Raw genomic sequence first — 27,251 nt, forward strand, 5'->3', positions numbered from 1 at the left:
TCATAGCTGGTTAACCTGATAACCTCACTTGAATGAAGGAGTTTATGACTGGTAATGGCAGGTGATACTTGTATTTTAATAGTAGTGGTAGACAAAATGTTTTGAGGAGTGCTATTTACCTTATTTAATACACCTCAACACTTATTCATGTATATATGCTGATATATATGAATGCTGATGCATGTATGAGCTCCCTCAAAGGAGAAAACCACACGCTCATAAATTATGAACTATATCGTATATTTGGTGACCATCACACTAGGTTAACAGGAATGATGGTATTCACTATGATGTAAACTAAAAAGGTATATATACCACGGGCAGAACCCAGCAGAGTATTGAACAAAGTTCAATGAATTCATGTGACAAATAAAATGGACAAAAACAGTAGGGAAAGGAATTTTATTTTCAAGGATTTGTGCAGACAGTGGTGAATAAAAAATTGTATTTCAACTATAAAAGGCTGACTTCATTCCACCCTGGCATTCAGGGTTTATGGTGATGCCAGTTTGAATCTGAGGCAATATTGCTATCCCCATTCTCCTACCCCTAAGACTTCCTTAGGGGAATAACGTCCTACAATTTTCAGTCAAAAAATATATGACACACCAACCAAAGTAATGAATTAAACAGGTTTCTGCTTATCTGCTTACATAAACACAAGAAATGAAATAAGCTGTGTTATTTGTTTCTTGCTGCAAATTACCTTCATTCTGTACACTTTTTGGTACATTCTCATATGAAAACACCTCAAAATATAACAATTTAGGGCAAGATGACCCACCCAGGAGGCTGTAAAAATTGGGTTTGAACTAGAACTGTGAAATGAGTTTAAAATGGAAGCAGCTCTATTCACCAAGCTTAGAGACATTAGCCCTGTTGGAAAACAAGTCATTAAAGCTACAGAATAACAAGTGCAAAACATGCTGAACCTGTATTTCCAGGGAGTGGCACTCCTGCTGGCCAACAGGTCCCAAACTCACACCTACAAGGTGTAATTCTTCCTTTCTGTTCCAATAGATTTCCTTTCCCTCGTGTGAAAGATCCTCAGGAGGGACACTGGAAACCATACTAATCAGTGAAATGTACCCTCTGGGCCAATTCCTGAAGAGAAAAAAGCACAACTCTGAGAGGATGAGATGTGTAGTGTTTACTTGGTGACCTGCTACACCTCTAGAAACCCTCAAAGCACTAAACTGCCTGTTTTGAAACCTAAACTTCCTAGCAGCTTTTCTTTGGGGATAAGACAAAAGACAATTTCCTGCCACACAGAGGTCAACTACAGCCAACTTGTCCACAATCACGTTTTACTGTATGGGTGATTCAATTGGCTCCTATGTCTATGCCTGCTTTTTACAATAATGTAATTTTAGACCAACTCTTTTTCATTTTTTTTAATGGAGAAGTCATCCCTTCAAATGTTGAGTCATCTAAAATGATTTGCGCAAGAGTTACCACACTCCATGGGAAAGCCCATCAATCACCCTTGCAAACATCTGTTTTCCTTTATTCTCAAAAACACCCTCATTTCAATCATGGATTCTGTGAACTATCCAAACATGCCTATGCATATCAGCAACTTCTCTCTCTCACTTGAATTTATCATGTTCTTGTAACACAGAATTTCCAAGGGATAGCTAAAAAGTACTGCAATATGAGGCAACCTAAGAGTTGCCCAAGAAAAACAAGTAATCAATTAAAAACTGCCATTATAAGCCAGACTTAAACACAGAATAAGACTGTGGATAAGTCTTGGATAACGTGACATAACGTGGATAATCCAATAAGTCTTGGATAACGTGACAAAACGTCCATCTAACATCACAATAAATTCTTATACTAGATGACTTTACTAGTGTATGAATTATATACTAGATTTCTTTTACCCTCACTGCAAATATATTAAAAATTATTTCTTCAATACTTTCTCTTTCCCCTAGCGATGGCATTTAAAACTGAGTGACACTATTCAGCACTCAGTAATCTAAAATATATAAAAAGGCTTTAGGAAAATTGCAACACTAGATTCATTTTCCATCTACCATTTGATGGGGTGAAGTCTCCTTTGGGGGATACTGGTGAACAGAACATTTTTCCTTATCTAAGTTACTGCTTTCTGGTCTCATCACAGATAAATCTTACACAGGCCCAGATTTTCTTGGCAAACTCTTAAGCTGCCAGCACACAGCACAACTATATCATCTGTTCTCTTTTTGCAATGAGGACCATGCCTCTCTCTTACGTTCCCATATGAGTATATGAAAGATAAATTTCCAAAGTCAAAAATTTTCTTGGCATTGTTTAACTCCTCTTTCTCCCACCCACCCACCCACCCCGTTCCCATCAATTTGCCAAATGCAAATCAAACAGTGAAAAAGAAAAGTCAAGTCTTGAAAATTCTCTCTCCTTCCAAGAGGTGTGAACACAGCCTATGTCCTTCCCTAATGAGTCTCAGTTTGAAAAGCTCCTGATGAGGGACTGAAGAGCAAAATAGGTGACAGGTTTTTATGCAGGAGGTATATGTAATCTTATCACCGTGGAGTGTAATTTATCTGGACATTATATGCTCTCTGCTGAGGACTGATTCACACACAGATCAAAGGAAGTTGGCTTCCTCGAGTCCCCTGAAGCATAAATAATGTTTGTAACCATGAGGAGTTTTCCCCACATATGGTAGGAGCAGATGCTGTGGTGTCATCTTGGGGACTTTGATGATTTTAGCTGAGCTTTCTCACGTTGGGCCCAGGCCCCGGACAGGTTCTTCACCCTCATCCTCTTGGTTGGCAGCTGATGAGATGGATGCATTGGAATTCATTTTACAAACAGGACGTAAAAGGCCATTACAACACAGGCGATTGCCACAGCAGCATGCAGCCTGGTTCCAATCACAGCGGCTAGCAGACAAAAGCAAAAAGAGAAAAGAAATCAAACCCGCCCTTCATGTAAGTCCTCAATTTCAAGGTGATGCTCTGAAATCTCTAGTTACACGAAGAGATCTATCAAGGTTTTCAAGAGCCCACCCAGGAATGCATTTAAATACTATCCTTAAGCTATAGGTTCTAGGTGGATATACTGTTTGTTTATATTTTGCTCTATTTTGAAAAGAGATTTAGATAGGTAGGATTTATCTATAATAAAAAATAAAAAAGCCTCTGAGTTAATGAAATCAAAACTTAAAAGAGACTCCAATATATTCTTCCCAGAAATTCAGAAAAACTTTTCACTGGGAAAATATTCCAACAATTCCAGTCCAGTCTAAAATTCTTTATCTATTTTTACTCTGTGGGGAATATTAAAATTACCTTGATGCTAAAATAAACAATTATGTAAATGTGGAACCAAATACAATGCCAGCCTATCCCCACCCCCACTTTGTAGCACCTCACTGTCCAGAGATGGCAATCTCCATTCACTGTCTAGCTACGATCTTACCTTTGTAAAACACACCCCAAACTCCCTTCTTCTCTGATAGCAGCCAGGTTTTGAGACGAGGTACTTTCTTGAAGTAAGCACAGGTGCAAACAAAGAGCAAACCAAACACCAGGATCCCATCCAAGGAGTACACTGTTACAGAAACAAAACCACAACAACAAAACCTTTGATGCTAATCTAGTTTGGGACAGGTGATAGGTGATCCCACTTGAGAACTCAAGAACAGAGTGTGATATAATATCAAGACGATAAACACAACTGACAATGCCAACCCTTGATAAGAGGGAGCCCAAATCCTGGGACTAACGAGGTTACTTTATAGTTCCTCAAACTGCTTGTAGACAACCCCCGTACAAATATTTCACTGCACCCTCTCCTCCCCTTTCAAGAACTACGAGTTCTGAGAAAAGGGTATCAGTTTTACGTGGAATCAACCTCCTAGGAATGGCCAGTAGTGGTAACAGGTTGAGAGAGGCATAAGAATCCTTGGAGCCTGAGCTAACAAAAGTACACATGTTCTTATGATCAATCACTCATGTGATAAAGGAGAGCCAGATGTTTAGCCAAGTCTCCCCAATCTGCATTTGTTGGTGAAGAATATGTTAAAGCAAAAAGTAAAGCTTAATGGAAATAGCAAGAGTTAGAATTCAGGGGTGCCTGGATGGCTGTCGGTTAAGCGTCCGATGTCAGCTCAGGTCTTGATCTCACAGTTTGTGGGATCAAGCCCCGTGTCAGGCTCTGTGCTAAGCCCCGCGTTGGGCTCTGTGCTGACAGCTCAGAGCCTGGAGTTGGCTTCGGATTCTGGGTCTCCCTCTCTCTGCTCCTTCCCTGCTTGTGCTCTGTCTCTCAAAAATAAACATTAAAAAAATTTTTTTTTTTTAGATTTCATAAAACTACAATTATCCTATGCTCATTTCACACCTCAGGCATAGTACTCTACTTACAAACCAAATTGCTGGTAGAATAACAACAGACTCTTGTAAAAAAAAAAAAAAGTATCTGAGGTTTCAACATAGCGAAACAATTGTGGGAATAAAGCTTTCAACAATTAGTTCTATTTCTTACATATATAAAACAAGCTATTTCTTGTACATGTAAGCACAATGAGGCACCTAAAAAAAATAATCAGATAACAAAAGGAGGGAAGGTTAAAAATTACTCAGTAATTATTCTGTATCAAACTGCTATTCTATTTCCTGGTCCAGATGATGTCTTCCTCCAGGTGATGTAACTTCTGGTACTGTGCTTAGTAACCTCATACCTATGACTTACCCAGGAAGCTCCAAAAGGATATTTTACACAGTATCTGCCAGTTCTAGACCACTCTATCTCCCTCCAGTAAAACTACCTCACAGCCAGGTGTCGTACGAGAAAGGGTCCAATAAGTCAACACATACACTAAGTTCTTATGAAGACTGATACCTTAGTGTGTTCTTTTACTCTCACAAGTTCTTGCAGACAATGCCAAAATTCACAAGGAGGTGAAATTTGAGTCACCACTGCCAGGCTTACAGAAAATGTACTTTTGAGAAATACTTTCCTGTACCCCTCAAATCATACCAAGAGGCCTTCTCTTCTTTCCTGTAAAGTTGACTCTAAAGACCATAAAATCCCTGCTTCCTGCCCTTCCCTGGAATTCCGGAAATCATCTCTATCAAGTGTATGAAGACGTTTGGAAAACTAGTTTGGATAAACAGGGCTGCAATTGCCACATCGTTTAGAAGAGGCAGTGTCTAAATCCAACCCTTGCAACACTAGCCAGGGTCTCCAGATGGGATCACCAGGCAGGACTTTAGACATAACTTTCTCGAGAACTTTTTTTTTTTTTCCAATGGTCTATATTTGCATCCAAAAAATGTGAGACTTGACATCCTCTGTGATTTCTTGGTCCTCCCAACAAGCCTACGTAGGGGGCTGGGAGGAGGATCCTCTCTTTTTCCTGGTGCTAAAGCAATAGTTCAACCGGGACTGGCCTGCCCAAGAGTCTTGCAATGGCCAAAACGAACTTCTAGGAAGGAGAAAGAGAAAGTACGGGGTAGAGACCGAGGACCCGGGGTGTGGGCACATGAGACATATGTATTTCTAGATGCGCATGGGACGGGGGAACCTGCGGAAAGACTTGGGGGATGAGCGACAGGGGCAGCAAAAGGCCATGGTGGGGCTGGGCTGGGAGGGGGCGGGGAGAATGGCCACGTCAGTCCGGGTCCCGCCCGCCACGTTTCCCCTCGTCCTTTACTCCCATTCTCCACTCTGGGCACTGGCTCTCACCGTTCGTCATGGCGGCTGGGCCCGGGCCTGGTTAGGGGGTCCGGGATCGGCTGAAGGTGGTAGCCGCGAAGACTGGGGAACCCAGCTCCGTGTTGACACTTCCCGATCGGGGCCGCGGCGACGGGTACGAGGCGTAGTACGCAGGCGCAAGGGCAGACAGGCGAGCGCCGAACGCAATCAGGAGTGGCTAGCTGATTCCCAAGCTACGGGACTTGTGTGGGTAGTGGCGCTTGCTTGCCAACGTGAGCGTGAGTGCCATCCGGGAGGCTTCCTAAGTGGCCATGGTAACCAGCTTTCCTTGGTGTCCTGGCAGCAGTAGTGCTGGGGGCGTAACCTGACCTTTCGCGTCAGTGTAGTTGGAAAGGTAAAGCTTGCAGCTTTGCACTTTATTTTGCGCTGTGGCAGCTGGTGTGTGTGCGTGTGTGTGTGTGTGTGTGTGTGTGTGCGCGCGCGCGCGCCAGCAGCAGCCTTCCTGTGATGGGGAGGTCTCGGTCCCGCGCTTCCAGTTAAGAGAACCCTGACAGCGGAGGTCATGAGGCGGTCCCTGCGGTCTCCAGGAAGGACTTCTTTTGCTTCGCGGCTCCTTTCTTCTTTTCTTTCTTTCGTTTTTTTCCTTTCTTTCTTCCTTCTTTTTTGCTACCGGGTATACCAGAATCTCCCCCCCCTCCATTTTTTATTGAGAAATAATTGACCTAATCACTTCTTTCTTACTTCTTATGGAAATCAGAATAATTAGGTTCCGTCTGAACTTTCGGAGTGAAATAAGAAACATTATAACAGAAACAAGTCACATATTTCAGATCCTAAAGCTCCAGTCTGTCGGGAAACATTCAGGTAATTGCCTGTTTGTTTCTGTGGATATTTCTTTAAACTTTCAGTAGAGTCTCGATGATCTCCTGTGTTTAGTTAAATGCTAGGGTCAACTTGGCCACTTTAACCAAGAATTGGCGATATCTGGACAGCGCTTCTCACAAAACTTTCACACGCTGAGGAAAGATACCAGTTTAATGATGAAGGAGAGTGGAGGAGACAAAGCCACAGATTCCATTCTGTAAATCAAAATCTTTAATTGTGCACAACCCGACCTGCTGTATTAAAATAAGGGCGAAATTGCGACTCCGCCTTCCCAGGCTGAAATTACTAGTTAGGTTACCAGTCTGTAGTGGTTGACAAAGGTCCTAAAGGAACTCTGTGCCTCTCTTGCTGCAGTGCCATCTGCTGACTGCAGACGGCTTGGTTACAGGGAAAAAAACCTACCAGAATGCCTCCTTCTAAGAGCTGGAGTGGAGAGGCAAGCCAAAAAAAAAGTCTAATGGAAGACAGACTCCTTGCAAAAATATGCATCAGTGCACGGAAAAAAAAAAAAAAAAAGGAAAATATAGGGGACAAAATCTAAGACAAGGCCAGATATATTTATGTACATACACACACAGACAAATCCCCCTGCCCAGATGAACTGCTCAGTACCACTCAAAAACAACTGAGTTTCCCCTAATTGTCTTGGCGTTTGAACCTTTCATCAATTGTTATCTAAAACAACATCAGTACTAATATCACTAGCAACTGACTGTTAATTCCCTGCACCATGGCTGGATAGAACTCAAACCAAGTCCTAAATAAATTCATGTTCACCAATTTAGATTGAATCGTGTAGCTCATCTTCAGCTAAAGAAAGCCTCCTGTTTTTTGGATCCTATTGAACTGTGCTAGCCTCACTGACCTGCACCTAATTGTTCTCTTTACTTTGGTTCTTCTTCTACCTAAATATAGATGTTCCCAAGAAACCTGCACCCTCTTTTTCTCATTATTAACTCTCACTTGGCGACCTATTCTTTCTGTTCATGGTTTCAACTGCTACCTCTTTGAAAAGTTCTTTTAAAAATTTTTTTTAATGTTTATTTATTATTTATGAGAAAGAGACAGAGTGCGACCAGGGGAGGGGCAGAGAGAGAAAGAGAACAGAGAATCTGAAGCAGGCTCCAGGCTCTGAGCTGTCAGCACAGAGCCCGATGTGGGGCTTGAACTGACAAACTGTGAGGCCATGACCTGAGCCAAAGCCGGATGCTTAACCAACTGAGCCACCCAGGCACCCCAAAAAGTTCTTTTTTAAAATATATTTTTAAATATATTTTTTTGACACCTGGGGCTCAAACTCACAAACCATGAGATCATGACCTGAGCCGAAGTCAGACACTAAATCGACTGAGCCACTTAGGCACCCCGTCTTTGTAGAGTTCTTAAATCGATGTCCTATCCAAGCTCCAATCCTACATTTCTAATAGATGTTCTTCTGATAATCTGAAATGTTTAAAGCCAAACGCAATTCCTTCTCACCAATTTCCCAGTTTCTAGGGTTAATATGCCTTTTCCCCTAATCACTAAAGTTTAAATTTGTAAATTATCTTTGAGTCAATTAACTTTTTTCAGAATGTCATTCAGATTGTTCCCTTTTCAATCCTGCAGTCATCATGTTAGTGATTTTACTGTTTCAGTCTTAAGCATCAATTCTATCCTCCAGAAGTGAAAATGTACATTTGTATGACATTTTGACATTTCAAAAGCCAAACACACCTTGTTTTATGATCTTATTTAATCCTCACAAGTGCCTTATTACCCAATTTTAGAGATAAAGTGAGCTTTAGCCTAAGACTACCCAGTATCACACTCAAACAATAATACTGGTCTTCTGAACTGAGGACTGGAAAATTTTGCTCCAAATCACAACTGTTGTTTCTTGCAACAGCAACCACCGCCTGGTAAATATTGTTGAACTCCTTAGCTGTTATCATGGCCTTCTTGTAGCATTTTCCACTGTTCTGTGAACACTTTAAGCTTCAACTGTGAAAAAACTTTTCTGTGTTCTTCAAATGTGCTCTTTGCTTTCACAGTTTTTGCTCATGCCATTTACTCTTTTTTAAATATATTTTTTTAATGTTTATTTATTTTGAGAGAGAGAGAGAGAGAGAGAGAGAGAGAGAGAGAGAGAGAGAAGCAGAGAGACAGAGTGCAACCAGGGGAAGGGCAGAGAGAGAGGGAGACACAGAATCCAAAGCAGGCTCCAGGCTCTGAGTTGTCAGCACAGAGCCCTACATGGGGCTTGAATTCGTGAACTGTGACATCATGACCTGAGCCAAAGACAGGTGCTCAACTGACTGAGCCACCCAGGGGCCCCTCATGCCATTTACTCTTTTGGTGATAACTTTATCTCCTCATTTTGTACTAGATGGAAACCACTCCAATTTTTTGTCATTCTCTGAAAGACGTCTTTTTTCCCCCATCACTCACAGAATTTAGGAATAAAGTTTGAGGACAAAAGAATCACAGTTGAAGGGCAGAGAAGAGTAATTGAGTAGTTGGCTAATTACTATTTCAAAGGACAGTGATAGACCACAATGTCTTACTCTGATTAAGTAGTTATTTTTTACACTGCTCAGAATTTACACATTTCTGTTTCTTCTTTTTCCATGTGTCTTTCTTCTTTTTCCTACTCTTTCTTCCCACTTTTACATTTATGTCCTTTCTTCTCTCTCTACCACATTTTTTCCTTTCCAGGTTTTATAAAGCATTTTATGTGTTTTTATTGAATAAAATTAATCTCACCAGATTTTTGTTTAAAAATCTGCTATATTAGGAATTTTATATTTAAAAATATTATATTCTGTTTTCTCTCTTTAAAATTGGGTTGTATTGGTTGCTCCTTTCTAGGGTTGTTGAAGTATTAAATGAATTACTATTTATAACAATAGCTAGCATGAAGTAGGTGCTCCATAAATGCTAGTTATTACTGTTGTTGTTGTTGTTGTTATTGTTGTTCATTTGTTTAAAATGTGTGTACTATGTGTGTACATAGTGTGTACAAAGTGCTGAGCACTTTGCTAGATTTTGCAGGAATAGAGGCAAAAAGGAGTCTCTGCTCTCAGGGAAGAAACTGTATTGGGGATGATAGATGAATAAACACATTTAATAAACCACAGGCATTTTGTATGTAAAGACATTATCTTTCATCTTCACAACTGTTTTGCAGGTTATTTTTATTTTTTATTTTTTTTTATTTAAAGAGAGAGAATACGAAGTGGGGAGAGGGGCAGAGAGAGAGAGAGAGAGAGAGAGAGAGGGGAGAGAGGGAGAGAGAGAGAATCTTAAACAGGCTCCACACTCAGCATGGAGCCTTATGTGGGGCTCGATCCCATGACCCTGGGATCATAACCTGACCTGAAATCACCAGTTAGACACTCAAACGACTGAGCTACCCAGGAGCTCCTGCAGAATATTTTTAAAATGAGAAACCTGAGACTTAAAGAAGGCACATGGGTGACATCACATGTCCAGTTAGGATCCAGACCCAAGTCTATCTGACTTCAAAGCCCCCTTCCCCTTGTCTTCACACTCCCTCAAATTAGGATAGTTTCCACTGATGCTAATCTTTGATGGTTTTGTTCCAAGCATTAGTGTTTCTGTCACTGTGGAAAGCATCATAGCCTCACATCAGGTCAAATCCGGGCCATTGGCTCTTGCAGCCAAACTGCAAGGAATAAATAGAACCCCACTGACTAGGGACTCAGTTCAGACAGTCCTTCCTCAGTTCATTTCAGCCTCCATGAGAAGACAGGCAGTTGTTGCCAAACACCTGCCAGTCAAGAACAGTGGCCTGTTTGTTAGGGTTGTTGTGGTCACTGTGGTGAACACTAATCAGTATTGGGACCATGACTATGGCATTCTGGTCTAACCAAAGAGTAAGTTCATTCCCAAAGGCACAGCTTGCCACAATAGCTTCATTTGAATTACAACATATTTGAAAAGGGATGTCAAACAGGCATTAATTTATGCTACAAATATTTGTTCCAGGACTTCTAAGCCTAAGGAATGTGCTAGCCGTTGGGAGCTCAAAGATGAATGATAAACACTCTGTTTTTAATAAGATTTTCTAGACAAGATAAGCTGTGTGTACAAATAACCAGAAAATACAGTAGAAAGTGAGAAGGAAAATGAAAATTAAGTGCTGTGGGAGTGTAAAAGAGAAAGTGCTTTCAGCTGGAGAGCCCAGGGAAGGCTTAGTGGAGAAGCGGATGTTTTAGCTGGGCTGGAAAGGCATGTAGCATTTCAGTAAAAAAAGAGGTATTCTAGTGGGAAAGGAGAACAGTGATCAAAGGCCTGGAGAAAGGAAAGCACAGGACAAGTTTGTGGGCACAGCGTATTCTTCCCTTTCTCCTTCACTGACTAACTCCATTCATCCCTCAGGTCTCAGCTCAAACCTCACTTGCTCAAGGAAGGCATCTCTGACCTTCTTGGGCTGCCTTCCCCCATCATAAACTATCAGAGCATACAATATCTATTTAGTTCATGTCCCTCTGCTACACTGTAAGGTTTGTGGGCCTGGGACTGTGAATTTTCATTGTTTTTCATTTTATCCACAGTCCCATACAAGCGCTGCACATTTTATAGGTGCTTGTTAAATATTTGTTGCGTGAATAATTGAATGTGGTTTTGTGGAACTAGAATGTAGAGTTCATGAAGGAGAATAGAAGATACTGCTGAAAAGATAGGTTCTTGAACAAAAACAGCTGACACTCACAGAATGTTTACTACCTGCCAGGCACAACTCAAAGCGTCTTATGGGTGTTAACGTATCCAAGCCTCATAATAACCTTATAAGGTTAGTAACTGCTAAAAGCTCCATCTCACAGATAAAGAAGGGATGTATTGAGAGGTCAAGTAAGTTGTCTCAAAAGTGACATAGCTGGTAAGTAATACATCTAGGATTTTAAAACCAATTTATCTGACCCCAGAGCCTGCTAGCTGAACAGGGAGTATAGGTGTTCTTTAGTAAACAAACATGTGGTTAAGATTGCACAAGATTATTGTGGAAGTTCTGAAAGCCACTTAAAAAAAAATGACACTACTTCCCTAAAGCCCCTAACAGTGAGTAGCAGAGGTCTGTACCCTGGGGTGTAGGGGTGAGAGTGGGGGCGTGGTGAGTGTGGGACTGCACTGCTTCTGGATTTGGGGTCTAGTTGGTACTCCCTGCCTGCCCTCTCCCATCCCATCACTACTACATGCCTCAAGCGCACCACCCAGCCTCTGCTTTCCTCATTTCTGATAGCCCCTCCTACTGCCTTTCTGTCCAAATTTTTCTCCCACAACTCAGCTCTACTGCTTCTTTCTGTCAGCTACTGCTGTCGGCCTCTCTATGGACTCCATTCTTTTGTGAACAGATCTCTTTTGTCACTAACCTTTTCTTTAGAAGCTCATTCCATTTCTTTGCCATAATGAAAACCTGGATTTCCTAGCAGTTAAGTGTCTGGTGCAAGTTCACGGCCTTACTCATTCGGTAGTCATTTATTGAAAGTCCACCTTCCTTCACCCTACTGCCCTCTAAGGCTATTTTCCTCTCCTTGCTTTTCTACCCTTCACTGTCCAACTATACACTCATTCCTTAACCACTTATAATCTGGCGTCTGGCTTCACTATTGCCTTCAAACTTTTTGTCCAGATTATTCCACCACCTCCTAATTGTAAAATCCAAGGCGTCGTTTTAAATCTCTTAAACCCTTACTAATTTGGATGTAAATTTTAAAAAATAAAAAATAAAATTAAAAAAATATAAATCTCTTAAACCCTTAATCTCTGTGGCACAGAGCACTCCTGACCACTTGCTTCTTTTTGAATTTTTTTTCTTTTGGCTTTCAAAAGATATTCTTCTTTTCATCATTCTTCTTTTATCTTTTCCTGCTATTAAAGATGATTAAAGAGATTTAGTAAAAGGCCTTGGATTTGAACACTTAATGAAGCAGTCTCCTTTCAAAGAACTGCAAAATGGGGTGGAAGGAAGAATGCTTTTTATAGGATAAAGAATAAAGAACAAGAAAGAAAAATTAAAATATCTTATTGGCTGGCTGATAGTCAACCTTGGTTGGAGTAAGAAGGCCCAGAGTTTGCTTGGCATTTGGGGATTGGCTGAGGAATATGCTGCATTTCTGGTAAAATAGAGCATTTAAGTTTCCGTTTGCTGACATGGCACCAGGGACGGGAATGGCTCCATCGTGGGCCTAGAGATTTATTTCAACACTACCTCCTGAACCATTCCTTCTGTCTTTCTGTTTCCTGATGTACTGTTTCTAAGGATCTGCTCTTTGGCTCCCTTCTTTCTTAGACTTTGTTCCTGTGCAGTCTTTTTTTAAATTTTTTTTCCTATATTTATTTATTTCTGAGACAGAGAGCATGAGCAGGGGAGGGACAGAGAGAGAGGGAGACACAGAATCAGAAGCAGGCTCCAGGCTCTGAGCTGTCAGCACAGAGCCCGACGCGGAGCTCGAACTCACAGACCATGAGATCATGACCTGAGCTGAGAGGTTGGTCGCTCAACTGACTGAGCCACCCAGGCGCCCCTCCTGTGCAGTCTTTAAACTATCACCTTTGTGTTGATGTCTCCAGTGCCATTTTCTTTGGTTCTAATTTCTCTGTGGATTTCCAGGCCTGTCTATAGGACATCTCTAGACTCTTAGACCGAGTTCATTTTATTCTCCCCACCCCACCCCCAGTTGCTTTCCCATTTTACTTTCCAACTTATATTAATAACACATTCCATCTATCTGTGTGTAAACTTCTCCACAGCTCTTAGATTCATTCAGACACAAAGTCCTGCAAATTCTACCTTTGAAAGTTCCTTCTTTGTAATTCAGGTTTTAATCATCTCTTATCCTAGGTCTCCCTGCTAAAGTGATCTTTTTAAAAAAGATAAGGTCATATGCCTCTTCTGCCTAAAGACCTCCCAGGAACTCTGCAGTGTGAAGTTTAGTCTCTGAAGAGAACATTCCAGGCCTTTCACACTCTAACTCCAGCTTCATTCCAGCCTCATTTCCTGCATCCCCACCTAACAAACTTGACTCTGGTAATCCACCCAAAACATCTTATGGAAGCACACCAGGACTTTTCACTTTCTGTGCTTTATTTCTGATCTGCTCATAACTGCATGTTCTTCCCTAGATATTCTGGATCTCAGGTTTTGAAGGCTGAATTATTGATGCTCTGCAGTTGATGACATAGTATTGAAATTGGCCCTTCCAAAGTCCTTCACTTGCTGTTTATCTGTGCATTGCCCCACAACCTTTCAATGTATTTAATGTCTATGCTTTTTCATTTGTTCCTATTTTTTGTGTGTATGTATATTTAATTTACATAAATGGTATTGTTATAGATCTCATTGTGTTTCTTTTTAAACTTAGCGCTGTGTTTCTAAGCTCTGTCCATGTTGTTAGTCTGTTGCTTCTGATTGCTGCATAGTACCTCTTGGTCTGCATCTGGAATATTTTATCTGTCTGCTGACACTATGAATGTTTTATACTCGAACCCAGAGTTTCATCACTACCTAACACAGAAGTTCTCAACCCTATCAGACTCAATAATCTTTCTTAAATAACAAAAGTATTATAATGTCTCCTTTATTATTCTGCAATGACATTCACAGATAATATAACCTACTGTGGTGGGCAGCCTCTCAGAAAGCCCCCAGTGATGTCTGCCTTATAATATACTCATCCTTATGTAATCCCCTCTCTTTGTGTATGGGCTGCAATTATTGATTTCTAGTAAACAGAATAGGACAGAAGTGATGGGATGTCACTTCCAAGGTTAGGTTACAAAACAGCAACAACAACAACAACAACAACAACAACAACAACTGTGGCTTCTGTATCTTGGATGTTCCTGGTTCTCTCCCTCATCTGTGCTAATTGAAGCCAGCTGCCATGTTGTAAGCTGCTGTGTGGAGAGGACCATGTGGCAAGAAACTGAGGGAGGCCTCTGGCAATAGCCAATGAAGAACTAGGCCCTTAGTCTAACAACCTAAAGGAACTGAATCCTGCTGACAACCGTGAGAGTGATTTTGGAAGTGCATCTTTCCCCATCAATACTTCAGATGAGACTGCAGCCCCAGCCAACACCCTGACTGCAGTATAAGGGACCTTGAGCCAACTAAACTGCACCCAGATTCCTGAACCACAGAAACTGTGTGATAGATGTTTGTCTTAAGCCACTAAGTTTGGAGAGAATTTGTTACACAGCAATAAATAACAAATGTATTTAACTACCCAATAATTTAAAAATAATATATAATGCCCTAATGTAATATAAAGGTAAAATACAGACAGTGAATTATAATATGTGTTTCAATATGTGAATGCTCAGGCATGACTACACTAGAGGGTATAATGGTTTCAGATGCTTGGACCTATATGTAGAATCACAATGAATGTGGGAGCTACAAAAGCATTATCACCCAGTGAGTATGGGCTACCCAAATTATTACAAGTGATTTGGCCTTTGGTGACGTTATTTCCTGAAATGGTTCACAGCTCTTGGTAAGTTTCAAACAAAACAAAGTATACACCTCTCCACTTCTATGGTACTTGCTATTTTGGGAAAAACTCTGGTTCATTCCTCCCTGTGTATCTTTCCTCTTTACTTTCACACAGGACACTTCACTTCTGACACTTTTGGTCACTAAATGTGGGGTTTTTTTCCCACAGCAAACAATTCTGTGACACTGCTGGGTGTCCTACAATTTAATTCAATTTAATTCAAGTCTAATTTAATTCAATTAGATCCCATGAGTTAAGGGTGCAGTTCCACCAGACTGCTTCCCACTTTAGATGCCAATTACAAGTAGTAGGTGCCAGAGTCCCCACCTTCTGTCCAACTTGGCTATGAATCAGAGGTTCCCATGACTTCCTCCCCCTTGGATTTATTTGCTAGAACACCTCACAGAACTAATGGAAACATTTACTTAGATGAACAGCCTATGATGAGAGCGAGGTCTGGAAGGGTCCTAAGTGAAGAGCTTCTCTGTCCTTGTGGAGTTGGGGGTGTGTCATTCTCTTCACAGGTGGGTATGTTCCCCAACCTGGAAGCTCTCCAAAACCCCTACTATTGGGATTTTTATGCCTCATGTAGGCATGATCAATTATTAACTACATTTCCAGCTTCCCTCCCCCGTCTGGAGAATGGGAGCTGGGGCTGAAACCCCAACCTTCTAATCATGGCTTGGTCTTTCTGGTGACCAGCCCCCATCTAGGATCCCATCCTAAATTGCCTCATAAGAACAAAAGATGCTCCTATGCTCTTATCACCAAGGAAATTGCAAGGGTTTTAGGAGTTCTGTGCCAGAAACTGGCAGCAGAGACCCATAAATATTTTTTCCTATTATCTCATAGTTTCATTCCTAGAAAATTAAATGTAAGTTAAAAGCATAGGACATGCTTTGTGTCTACGTTTTAACAAAGGTTCTAGGTTCAGATAATTACAGATTTTTCACTTGCATGAATGTTTAGCAGGACATTCAGAAACATTGTGGAACAACTTTTCCTTGTGTGGTATCGTGTCTTGCATTGCATAACATTTTATATCCCTACCTTTAGCCTTCTAACGCCGGTGTTTTTCCCAATTACTGTTCTGATCAAAAAACTCCGCACACATATTTAATCCTCAGTCTAAGGGGTAGTATCACCCCCTTAAAAACTAGTAGCGAAGAAAAACACACCTGATAACCGGTATAGTGCTTGGCAATTAATAATGGTGTAACTGAAAGTTGTTAAAATCGTTTAAGTACACTCTTCGGGCAGCCCAAGGACTGCTAGGACCCCCAACGATGCATAACTACACAGCCCCAAATCAGGAAGAGGTGATTCGATATGTAGAAGCAAATTCAGGGTCACAAGGAGATACACGCCCCCTTTACTTTGCGAATGTTTAATTAATCTGTGATCTTGAACACAGAGCCTAGAGCTCATCCCTCTCTCCCTAAACTCGGCTTCGGTCCCCTGTTAGTTTAACTCCGCGCATTTTCCACCCCAGCTGGCCGGCCGGGACTAGGCTCCGTGTCGCCCCGCCCCTCCCTGCGCGTCACCGGAAGTGAGGCCGCGGATATAGTAAAACCCGCTGGGAGCGAGGCGGCTGAGCCCTGTAAGCTGGCTGGTGGCATGGCAGACGAGGAGGAAGATCCTACCGTGAGTGACCACCACTGTTGCAACTCAGTCCTTTCTTCACTCCCTGGGGTGCAGAAGTGGAACTCGAGTTCAGAATCACTCGAGGTTTTCCTTCGCGAATTCACTGGAGAGAGTTCGGGGACTTCACGCCGTGCTAGCCCTTCCCTCCCGATTCATCTCTTAGTGTGTGGGGCAGGACGTGAAGAGTGGGAAGGTGGCCCCTTGCCCTTTGCTTTTGGTCTCTATTTGTCAGACACTCTTTGAATCGCCTGGAGAATCATCATAGGACGAAGCTAATTATTTTTAGCTCTCGTTATGAACCAACACTTCAACTAGTAACAAAACTATATACTTACTGTAAAGTAGTGGGAATAATGGACCGAAAGTCAGGGAATTTGTGTTTCAAAATCTCTATTATCTATGAGCATGTTACTTAACTTTGAGCCTTGGTTTTCGTGTCGTAAAATGGGGTTAAGGCTTACTTGAAGAAAGTTCCTGGCACTGTATAAGCAATGCTTAATAAAAAATAAAGATAGTTTTACTTACTTCGATTCACTGTTAACAGTAAAACTGTGTAGTAATAGGCTAACTAGTTGGTTTAAAAAAAAAAAAAAGTACGGTCATTGAAACGCTTCCAGCAGAGGCGGTAAAATTATTTGTTAGGGACACTGTAGGAGCCATTCCTGCATTGAGTGGGAAGTTGGACTGGATAGTCTTTAAGGCTCCTAAAATGCTAAGGTTTCATGATTTTTTTGCTGCATGTTTTAGGCTTTCTGGCATGATAATTAGTGTTGAAAGTGGAAAAAAATTAATGTTAATTACTTAAAAGTCAAATGCAGTGCTTGACATTTCTGTATATACATTTTTAACTTAACAGTTTGAGGAAGAAAGTGAAGAAATTGGAGGAGGTGCAGAAGGTGGACAGGGTAAAAGGAAGAGACTTTTTTCTAAAGAATGTAAGTAATATTTGACAATGATTTAATTATAGATGATAAAAACTTTTGGACATGTTTGTTCAAAGTAGATTAATGTTCTGAATGTGTTTCTCTGTAGGGACAATATTCTCAGACTTGCCTGTAAGATTGTTTAACTTGTGAATCATGGATAGTAATGATCCTGACCCCAATTTATATGTTTGTATGTGGGTAGGTGGGTTTTGTATGTACACATTTTGAAAAATTTTTATTTTAGAGAGAGAAAGAACGCACATGCTGGGGAGAACACACATGCTGGGGAGGGGGGGAGAGAGAGAGAGAGAGACAGAGAGAGAGAGGGAGAGGGAGAGAGAGAGAGAAACTCAAGCATGCTTCACGCTCAGTGTGGAGCCCAACTTGGGGCTCAATCCCATGACCCTGGGACTGACTACAACCTGAGCTGAAATCAAGAGTCAGTCACTCAACCAACTGAGCCACCTAGGTTCCCCCACATTTTTTTTTTAATACACAGTTTTTTTAAATGAGGAAATGTGATCAGTGTTTCAACTCAGGGACTAAGAACATACCTCCATTACTTTTTATGTCCTTTACTATTGCAGCAGTAGGAGCAGGGACTCCTTTGACTGTAAGTCAAAAATTATAATGGATCCTGGAACAGGTGCTGAGGGTAGGAATTAAGTTGGGGCTGTGGACTAAGGCATTGGAAAATACAGAAAAATGGTGAACAGTGTAAGGCATTACAGTGGCATGGAAATTATAATGTATTGATTGGTTCTCTAGTGTATTCCCTCAATAGACAGGTTTGACCCTTTCTGGCAAGTAAGTGGAAGAGCTGCTGTGTCTAGTGATGGTCAAAGCCAGCCCATGAAAGGCACTGTGAGAATGCACTCTTCAACCTGTGTCCTTTACATATAGTTATGGCTGAGTATTAACAAATGAATATATGGTTTATTTATGCTGGGTCAGGCTCAGTCATTTCCAAATGCTCTTGAAACTGCAGGCAGTATGTCTTTTTATTTTTATATTTTTAATGACTCAAATCCTCCATATCTCAATTTCTCACCTAAAGCTGACCACTGTTTAATCCATCTCTGATACTGTTTACTCCATTTGTATGTGTTTTTGCTTCTTAATCAGCATAAGAAGGGGATTCCCACGCTAGAGCATCTCAGTGTGATGTTTGCATAGTCAATTGTTAGCAGAAACCTTTGTTCTACTTGAATTGTTTTATTTTTGTGATGATAAAAATTTGGAATTTTCACAGCCTTCTGGTCTTACCTGAATCTTGATATCTGTTACTGGCCAAGATCTGTTCTCCTAAATCTTCTTCTTAAAAATTTTTTTGTACTATAACACAAAGTTTCAGAGCATTCACTGGTATTTGTATCTTTACAAACCTTTTAACCAAGTGCAGTTTACATACATACTGGCGAATTGTGCCCATCAAAATGTTCATGGCAAAGTATCTTACTCAAAATATTTAAGGAAAAATAGTAAGCTTACGGTGGAGAATCCTGGCAGACAAGTAATGTCTAAAATGTTAGCTAAATGATCAAAGTCAACATCACCAGTAATATATATTAACATCACGTGATGCATTAAGATTGCACATCAGGGGCGCCTGGGTGGCTCAGCCAGTTAAGAGAGCGCATCACCTCTATGGTATCCTTTCTACTAATGGGTACCCACAGCCTAATAATGAAAGAACACCAGACAAACCCAAATTGGGGAACATTCTACAAGATAACTAACAAGGAGTCTTCCACAGTGTCAAGGTCATAAAAGACTAGAAATGTCTGAGGAACTGTCACTGATCAGTGAAAAGTAAAGAGGCATGGTAATTAAATAACGTGGGATCTTGAAATGGAAAAAGGATATCAGTTGAAAAACTGGTACAATCTGAGTAAGTTCTATATTTGTACCAATGTTAATTTCTTAGTTTTGATAAATGTCTTTGGTTATATAAGATGTTAAAATAAGGGGAAGGTGGATGTAGGGTATTTGGGAACTCTACTATTTTTTGTAACTCTTCTGTAAGTCTGAAATTATCTCAAAAAAAAAAAAAAAAAAAAGCAAAGTTGTCAGAATCTAAAAGAGAAAAAAAAAACAACTTGTTTTCTACTCCCTGTATCTGGACATAAAGGCTCTTACCAGTTTAAACTCTAGGGATACCTCAGTCCCAGGCTAACTTCCAAGTCGCCCCTTTCTTTTCTTCCCTAGGCTTGATCTATTCAATTCTCCTTTCAGTTCTACCATCTTTTGCTTCTCCTAAATAGGAATTATTCTTAATGTACTCATTCCTTCATTATTTTTTTAACGTTTTAAAATATTTAATTTTGAAAGAGAGAGAGAGAGAGAGAGAGAGAGAGAGAGACAGAGCAGGAGTGGGGGAGGGGCAGTGAGAAAGGGAGATACGGAATCCTAAGCAGGCTCCAGACTCTGAACTGACAGCACAGAGCTCAACGCTCTGAACTGCAAGATCATGATCTGAGCTGAAGTTGGCCACTTAACCAACTGAACTACCCAGGTGCCCCTCATATCTTCCATTAGAAATGTCCTAGGAGTTCCTTTTTTTTCTTTACTGTACTTAAAATAAATTGTATTAGTCTTAAATGAACAGCTTAATGAATTTTACTTATTTACATATGACCACCACTCAGATACATATACAAAACATTTCCAACCTGTGACCCTTTTTTTTTTTTAACATTTATATACCCCTTTCTGAACTGTTAAGAACAGATTGTTCTTTCAAGAAAAATGCGCACACACAAATAATGTATAAAATTTTTGCATTTAATTTCAGAAGGCCTCAAGGATTTCTTAGAGCCTATCCATGGACTAACTGGGAGTTTATAGACTATAGGATGAGAATCCACATGGATTCCATCTGCCTTAAACTACCAAGAAGTGTAGTACTGTTAAGAGGAGGAATATTGACTCTGGAGCAAGATCAGTTGCATTCAAACTGAGGTTCCATCTCTTACGTCTGTGTGGAAAATCACTTAGCTTGGGTAAATCACTTAGCTCAGTGCCTCCATTTTCTCATCTATATGGAATAGGGATAATAATAGTATCTACTTCAAAGGATTGTTGTGAGGTTTAAATGAGTTATGTATGTGAAAGGCTTAAAACTATATCCCTGGTACATAGTAAGGTCTATGTAAGTTTTAGCTGTTAGCACCCATTTTTATTACTCTGTGTTAGACTTTTCTTCTCTTTTGCATTTTCTATGGTTCTTTCGGTTGAAGCCTGAAAGGACTTTATTAGCAGTGCATTGATCTAGGGAATGAAATGTCAAGATTCCACACTGTTTGCTTTCTCCTTTTGATTACCGTGTTCCTCCTATAAGAAGCAATTAGAGCACTTTCTCTCATGTCCTTTTTCCTGTGTTAGTATCAGAAAGGATTTTGCCTTCTCTTTTCCAATGACCCCCTGCCTGCCCCTCCTGCCCACCCCCCCCCCTCCATACACACATAGAATACTCCCAGTAAGAGCTAAGCCATTGCTACTCATCCTGTCCCTGGCATGGAGTTTCCTAGTTACAGGTATTCTGGGGTTGTTGGTGAATAGATAATAGAGATTAGGGAAAGAATATTGGTATCAAGGTTCAGTGGCTGGGAGGGAACAGGAGTTCCTAGTAGGGAAGGACAGGTAGGAACAGTTGTAGGAACAATTGGTTATGAGATTGTGGTTAAAAGTCTTTTACACCAAAATCCATACTTGCAGACAACAAATATATAATATATGTTTATACAAGTATCTTGTCTTATTTGGTCCATTTCTAATTTGAAAAAGGTATTGGTAAAATTGTTAAATTTGTTCAAGTAAACAAAAATGATTGTTCTTTTGCAGTGCGATGTATGATGTATGGGTTTGGGGATGACCAGAATCCTTATACTGAGTCAGTGGATATTCTTGAAGACCTTGTCATAGAGTTCATCACTGAAATGGTAAGATTTTTTTTTTGTAATTTGTCTTAGTTAATTTTTTTTTTTAAGATTTCATTTTTGAGAGGGGGAGGGGAGCACACACACGTGCATGGGGGAGGGGCAGAAGGAGAGGGAGAGAGCATCTCAAGCAGGCTCCATGCCTCATCGCAGAGCCAAACATGGGGCTCTGTCTTAGGACGGGGAGATCATGACCTGGCTCAGTTGGTTAAGCATCCGACTCTTGGTTTCTGCTCAGGTCATGATTTCATGGTTTGGGAGTTCACACTTGAGCCTGCTAGGGATTCTCTCTCTGTCTCCCTCCCATTCTCTTTGCCACTCCCCTGGTCACGCTCTTGAGTACTGTCTCTAAATAAATAAATAAGGTTAAAAAAAATATTTAAGATATATATATATATGATATATACATATAAACATACACACATGTATATGTGCACACACAATATTCTACCTTCTCCTGAATTTTATTTATAAGGACATAATTATAAGATTCTAGAATAAAATTTACAAATATTAACCATAATCCCATTATCTAATGTAAGATCTCCCCTTCCAGTATTTATTTAAAAATGTATACAGTGCTTAAAAAAAAAAATTAAATTAAAAAAAGGGGCGTCTGGGTGGCTCAGTCGGTTAAGTGTCCGACTTCGGCTCAGGTCATGATCTCGCGGTTCACAAGTTCAAGCCCTGCTTCGGGCTCTGTGCTGACAGCTCAGAGCTTGGAGCCCGCTTGGGATTCTGTGTCTCCCTCTTTCTCTCTGTTCATCCCCTATTCGTACTCTGTCTCTCTCTCTCTCTCTCAAAGGTAAATAAACATTAAAAAAAAAATGTGTACAGTGCTTACATATAGTGGTAATCATAGTAAACATTTCTTTTACTCAGAGTTTTATAATATATATTTTCTACATTCTAATCACAATTATTTTAGTAGTTAGATGAAATTCATTTAAATTGTTTTCTAAAAAATAAATAAATAAATAAATAAATTGTTTTCTAATATATTTAACCATTTCTCTCTTGCATAAGTAAGTTACAGATTATTTTGATCTAAATAGATATGACCATATTCATGAAATGTCCTCCCATCTCCTCCTTGGATATATTCACAGGGATAGGAATACTGAGTTTGGTTGTGTTCTTGTGAGTTTTTACCCTGTGTTATGGATTATTTCCTTAGTATAGAATAATAGAAGTAAAATTCCTGTCAGAGAGTATGCATTAAATTTTTTTTTCCATTTATAAAAAGAATATTTGTTAAATTTAGGAATTATAAAAAAGTACAGGAGAGAAAATAGAAATCTGTAATCCTGCCATCTAGACAACTAATGCTCAGATTTTGGTGAATATTTTTTTGTTTTTTTGCACATATTTTTAAACTTTATTAAATTGAAATCATATAGTGTATTTAGTCTTAGAGCCTTCTTTTTCACTTACATAAGTAGAACACTTTCCCCATGTCATTGCATAATATTCTATAAATATTTTTAATGGCTTCATAATAATTGGTTGGATGTACCCAAATTTGTTTATTTAATGCCTTATTAAACACTTAATTTCCCCTTTTTTAGTCGTTAGAAATAATATTATGATGAACCTTTGTTTTTGCACAGGATGAATATATGATAGGAGATGAGATTTATTTGAATTTAAGGGGAAAACTCACCACCGTTTGTTTATTTTTACTCACCGCTATTCGTTACTAGACAAAGCTTAAACGAAATATGCAGTTACAACGAAATTACAGAATTATTTTATACAAATGAAGACAAAGACTAGGTATACCAAAAAACAAAAAAAAGAAACAATAAATTTGATAGTTTTAATGTCATTAGTATTAAAAGATGTCTATAAAGCATTAAGCATCGCTATAACACAGTAGCAAGTGGACAAAGGACATGAATATAAACACAATTCACAAATGAATAGCTATAAATAGAAGAGAAAGTCTTCAAACTCACCAGTATTAAGTAAATGCAAATAAAAAGTAAAATATTAGATTTTTTAAAATTAATTTATTTTTTTGTAATAGACTCACAAGGCAATGTCAATCGGAAGACAAGGTCGGGTACAAGTTGAAGATATCGTCTTCTTGATTCGAAAGGACCCAAGGAAGTTTGCTAGGGTTAAAGACTTGCTTACTATGAATGAAGAATTGAAACGAGCTAGAAAAGCATTTGATGAGGCAAACTATGGATCTTGACACCTTTTGTACTTTCTGAAGCTTCATTATCTTCTGGGGAAACCATATATAATAACTGTATATTTTCCACTGTAAGGTCTCTATATCTAGCCATGAAGGTGAAGGATGGACGAACACAAAGTTTTCCGTTTTTTTTTTTTCACGTCTTCAATTTTAGAGTGATATTTGAGCCTTGAATTGTCTGCCATTATACTACTATACTTGAATTACTTACTGGGTTTTAATGACCACATGTAAGTTGAAGTACCTTGCAAACCATGCAGTTCCTTCTGACTTTTGACTGTCTAAATGATGAAGTAGTATTTATGTATTAGGTATTTGTGCCATTAGGTGTAGGCTATACTGTAGCTGTTTAATATATGAAATCTAAAGGGCACCTTCGACTATGATAGCTAAGATGTGTTTCATGTCTTCTAAAGTTTTTAGACTATAGTAGTCTAAGAGATTATTAAAAGATAGCTGGTTTGCTTTTTTTTAGGGAGAAGATACAAAAAAAATACAGTCTTTTGTAGGAGTGTTTATAGTAGTCTAGGAGGTTATTAAAAGATAGTGAACTGGTTTGTGTTTTTTTAGGGAGAAGATACAAGAAAATACAGTCTTTTGTAGGAATGTTTATCTGTCTTGAGGTATTTGTTGTTTAATATTCTTTTCTTTAGATAACAAGAATGTTGGGTTTTTTTTTTTAACTAAAAGTTTCATGTGAATTCTTCCGTATTGGAAGGCTTTTTTGATTTAAAACCTTTTGAGCTTATAATATACTAGTTGTCAAGTTTTAAGAGAACTCATTTTCCCAGGTTAGATTAAAGCATCTAAAAATAAATGTTTTCAGTAACAGGAAGGTATTGCTTAAAAAGCTGATGGCAGGACAAGCATTTAGGATAGTGTTTTATTAACATACTTGTTAGTACTTGTTCATTGTGGAAATGTGTACTTGACTAAAACCATGTATGGTTGTGGAAACCACTTTTGTAGTTCAGGATATACAAGTTTTGTGTGCGTTCAGCTTATTGTATTAAATTATTGCACTTAGTTTAAAATAAGGATTAAAACTGCATTTAATGGGATCACTGAATATTACTCTGTGAAACAATGTTTTGTGTGCTGCTTGTAACATTATCTATAAATCAATATGTAAGAGAATCTTGCTTTCTTAACCTGTTGATACAAGGAATAAAGTCAAAAGTTAAAAGGATAAATACATGAATTTGACTATGTGATTTATCAGCTTTTCCTCTCCATTACTAGTAATGTAATTCTGGCTGCTTAATCTCAGTAAAGACTTTTTCTATATTGATAGAATTTTTCTGATTTGATGAGATTCAAGATAGCTGGGCAGAGCGTTTTGTTACTTAAAAAAAGTAAAAACCAATTGAAAAGCTACTCCAGTCTAAGCTGAAATCAAGAATGGGAATGGAATAATAAAATGTCAATATATTACTATTTTTGCTAATCAGGGTCAACTTCACCCTGAAAGAACTGGTAGTAACTGGCACTAGGAGAGCTATACTGGTACCTGTCTGAGCTAGGGCTTCCGTAACAAAATATCATAGACTGGGCAGCTTAAACAACAGAAGTTTACCTTCTCGAGTTTCTGGATGCTGGAAGTCCAAGATCAGGGTGCCAGCATGATTGGGATCTGGTGAGGACTTTTCCTGGGTTGCAGATAGCTCCTTGCTGTGTCTTCACTTTTCCTGAGAGAGCTGTCTTGTTTCTTTTCTTAAAAGGTTACCAGTTCTGTCAGTTCAGAGGTCCACCCTTATGGCTTTATTAACTTTAACCACCTCTTTATTATTTTTTTAAATATTTATTTGTTTTTGAGAGCACAAGCAGGGGAGGGGCAGAGAGGATCTGAAGCGGGCTCTGTGCTGACGGGCTGACAGCAGTGAGCCTGATGTGGGGCTCGAAGTCACGAACCACAAGATCACGACCGGAGACGACTGAGCCACCCAGGTGCCCCTTATTAACTTTAATCACCTCTTTAAAGGCCCCATCTCCCATATTGTCAGATGGGGGTGGGGGGTAGGGCTTCAACGTAATGAATTTTAAGGGGTTACAATTCAGTCTATAGCAGTGCCATTAATCTTACTATTTTGCTAGTGACCCTGGCATTTGTTTAGTTTTGTGTGTGTGTTTTTTGTTGTTGTGGGTTTTTTTTAAGAGTCCAGTGAGGCATTTTATTTGCATGAATGTATTACATCCCTAGAGAAAAAAAAAATCCCAGGATTTTCCCTCCTGTGTATTTTCATCTTGCTTCTTCATGGTCCATGCTACCAGCTGAGGTTGTCAGTACAATGAAACCAAACTGGCAGGACAGAAGCAGATTATTCTGCCATTTTTCTAGATCTTTGCATTGTACATCAAACCTGGGGCTGATCACTCCACACTTGTTTAACCTGCCCATGAGGTTCACAACAGTTTTTCCCAGTTCTGTGATCATCGATGATTTCAAATTTGTCAGTGTAACCATGCTTCATCATCCACAGTTACAAATCGGATGATGACTTTGGAGCATGGCCTAATAAGAACCTGGCATTTGCCTGTCTTTTCAGCATTGTTAATGCTCTTCAGAGCATCCATATCAACATTCATGTGCACCATTATGGTAGCACGGAAAAATGGAGTTAAGTTTTTTGTGGGACATTGTATTGTAGGTTGCAAATGATAGAACTTGACTCAAAAATAACATAAGCAAAAGAGGAATTTATTGTTTTTATCCAGCTGAAACAAGGGAAAGTAAGGATGGTATTGACTCCCCAGGGTTGACTAGGTCTAAGAACTTGAGAATCAAGACTGTCCATCTTTGTCCTAATTTTGATTTTACTCTCTCAGAAACCTCAGTGTGTGAAGAGAATATAATAGCAGTTCTAAGGTTTCTAGTCATACAACTGATGGAGGGTACTACTTCACTTACCAATACAGAAACTCCCCAGAAGTGATCAGGGTGGGAGGTAGGAGCTGGATAGTATTAGGAAGAAAGGGAAAGAGAGGCTGGGCAGACAAAAATAGCAGATGTGTGCTGACTTGATTCACAAGCTTACTTATTTGAATTCTAATAACAAGACATCATGGCTCTCTTCTAATATCTAGAGCTGCACTGTGTAATATTGCAGCCACTAGCCACATGGGACTATTTATTTATTTATTTATTTTTTTAATGTTTATTTTTGAGACAGAGAGAGAGCATGAATGGGGGAGTGTCAGAGAGAGAGGGAGACACAGAATTCGAAGTGGGCTCCAGGCTCTGAGCTGTCAGCACAGAGCCCGATGCGGGGCTCAAACTCACAGACTGTGAGATCATGACCTGAGCAGAAGTCAGAAGCTCAACCGACTGAGCCACCCAGGAGCCCCAACATGGGACTATTTAAATTTAATTAATTCAAATTAAATAAAATTAAAACTTCAGTTCCTCATTTGAAGTGCTCATCAGTCCCATGGCCAGTAGCTACTGCATTGAACAGTGGAGATGCAGGACATTTCCATCATCACA

At 39.6% G+C, this 27,251-nt stretch overlaps 2 protein-coding genes and 1 pseudogene across 3 annotated transcripts in view; 1 reads left to right on the top strand and 2 right to left on the bottom strand.

Moving 5' to 3' along the window:
- Positions 1–388: 388 nt before the first annotated feature.
- Positions 389–5,839, bottom strand: TMEM167B (transmembrane protein 167B). Its single transcript, XM_049616657.1, has 3 exons — positions 5,701–5,839; positions 3,433–3,564; positions 389–2,894 (listed from the first exon to the last, which is right to left on the bottom strand). The coding sequence occupies exons 1-3, from the start codon at positions 5,708–5,710 to the stop codon at positions 2,812–2,814; spliced, it is 225 nt and encodes a 74-aa protein (XP_049472614.1). The 5' UTR covers positions 5,711–5,839; the 3' UTR covers positions 389–2,811.
- Positions 5,840–16,593: 10,754 nt separating this feature from the next.
- LOC125912308 (transcription initiation factor TFIID subunit 13) overlaps positions 16,594–27,251 on the top strand; it is an 88,212-nt gene continuing 77,554 nt past the window's right edge. The window contains exons 1-4 of one of the 2 annotated variants that reach the window (XM_049616662.1): positions 16,594–16,700; positions 17,557–17,635; positions 21,470–21,567; positions 23,594–24,240. In XM_049616662.1, coding sequence (XP_049472619.1) covers positions 16,674–16,700; positions 17,557–17,635; positions 21,470–21,567; positions 23,594–23,764 — 375 coding nt within the window. In that variant the 5' untranslated portion in view covers positions 16,594–16,673 and the 3' untranslated portion in view covers positions 23,765–24,240. Of the gene's footprint in view, positions 16,701–17,556; positions 17,636–21,469; positions 21,568–23,593; positions 24,241–27,251 lie in introns of those variants that run through there. The other variant, XM_049616658.1, reaches the window with a different exon arrangement.
- LOC125912310 (40S ribosomal protein S15a-like) lies at positions 25,952–26,362 on the bottom strand (annotated as a pseudogene).

Source organism: Panthera uncia (assembly GCF_023721935.1).
Source record: "Panthera uncia isolate 11264 chromosome C1 unlocalized genomic scaffold, Puncia_PCG_1.0 HiC_scaffold_4, whole genome shotgun sequence".
Classification (NCBI taxonomy): domain Eukaryota; kingdom Metazoa; phylum Chordata; class Mammalia; order Carnivora; family Felidae; genus Panthera; species Panthera uncia.

Excerpts from the sequence above, each read along its gene's own strand:
- TMEM167B (XM_049616657.1), bottom strand. Across the intron at positions 2,895-3,432 it reads TTGGGGTGTGTTTTACAAAG|CCGCTGTGATTGGAACCAGG; the intron begins GTAAGATCGTAG and ends TTTGTCTGCTAG.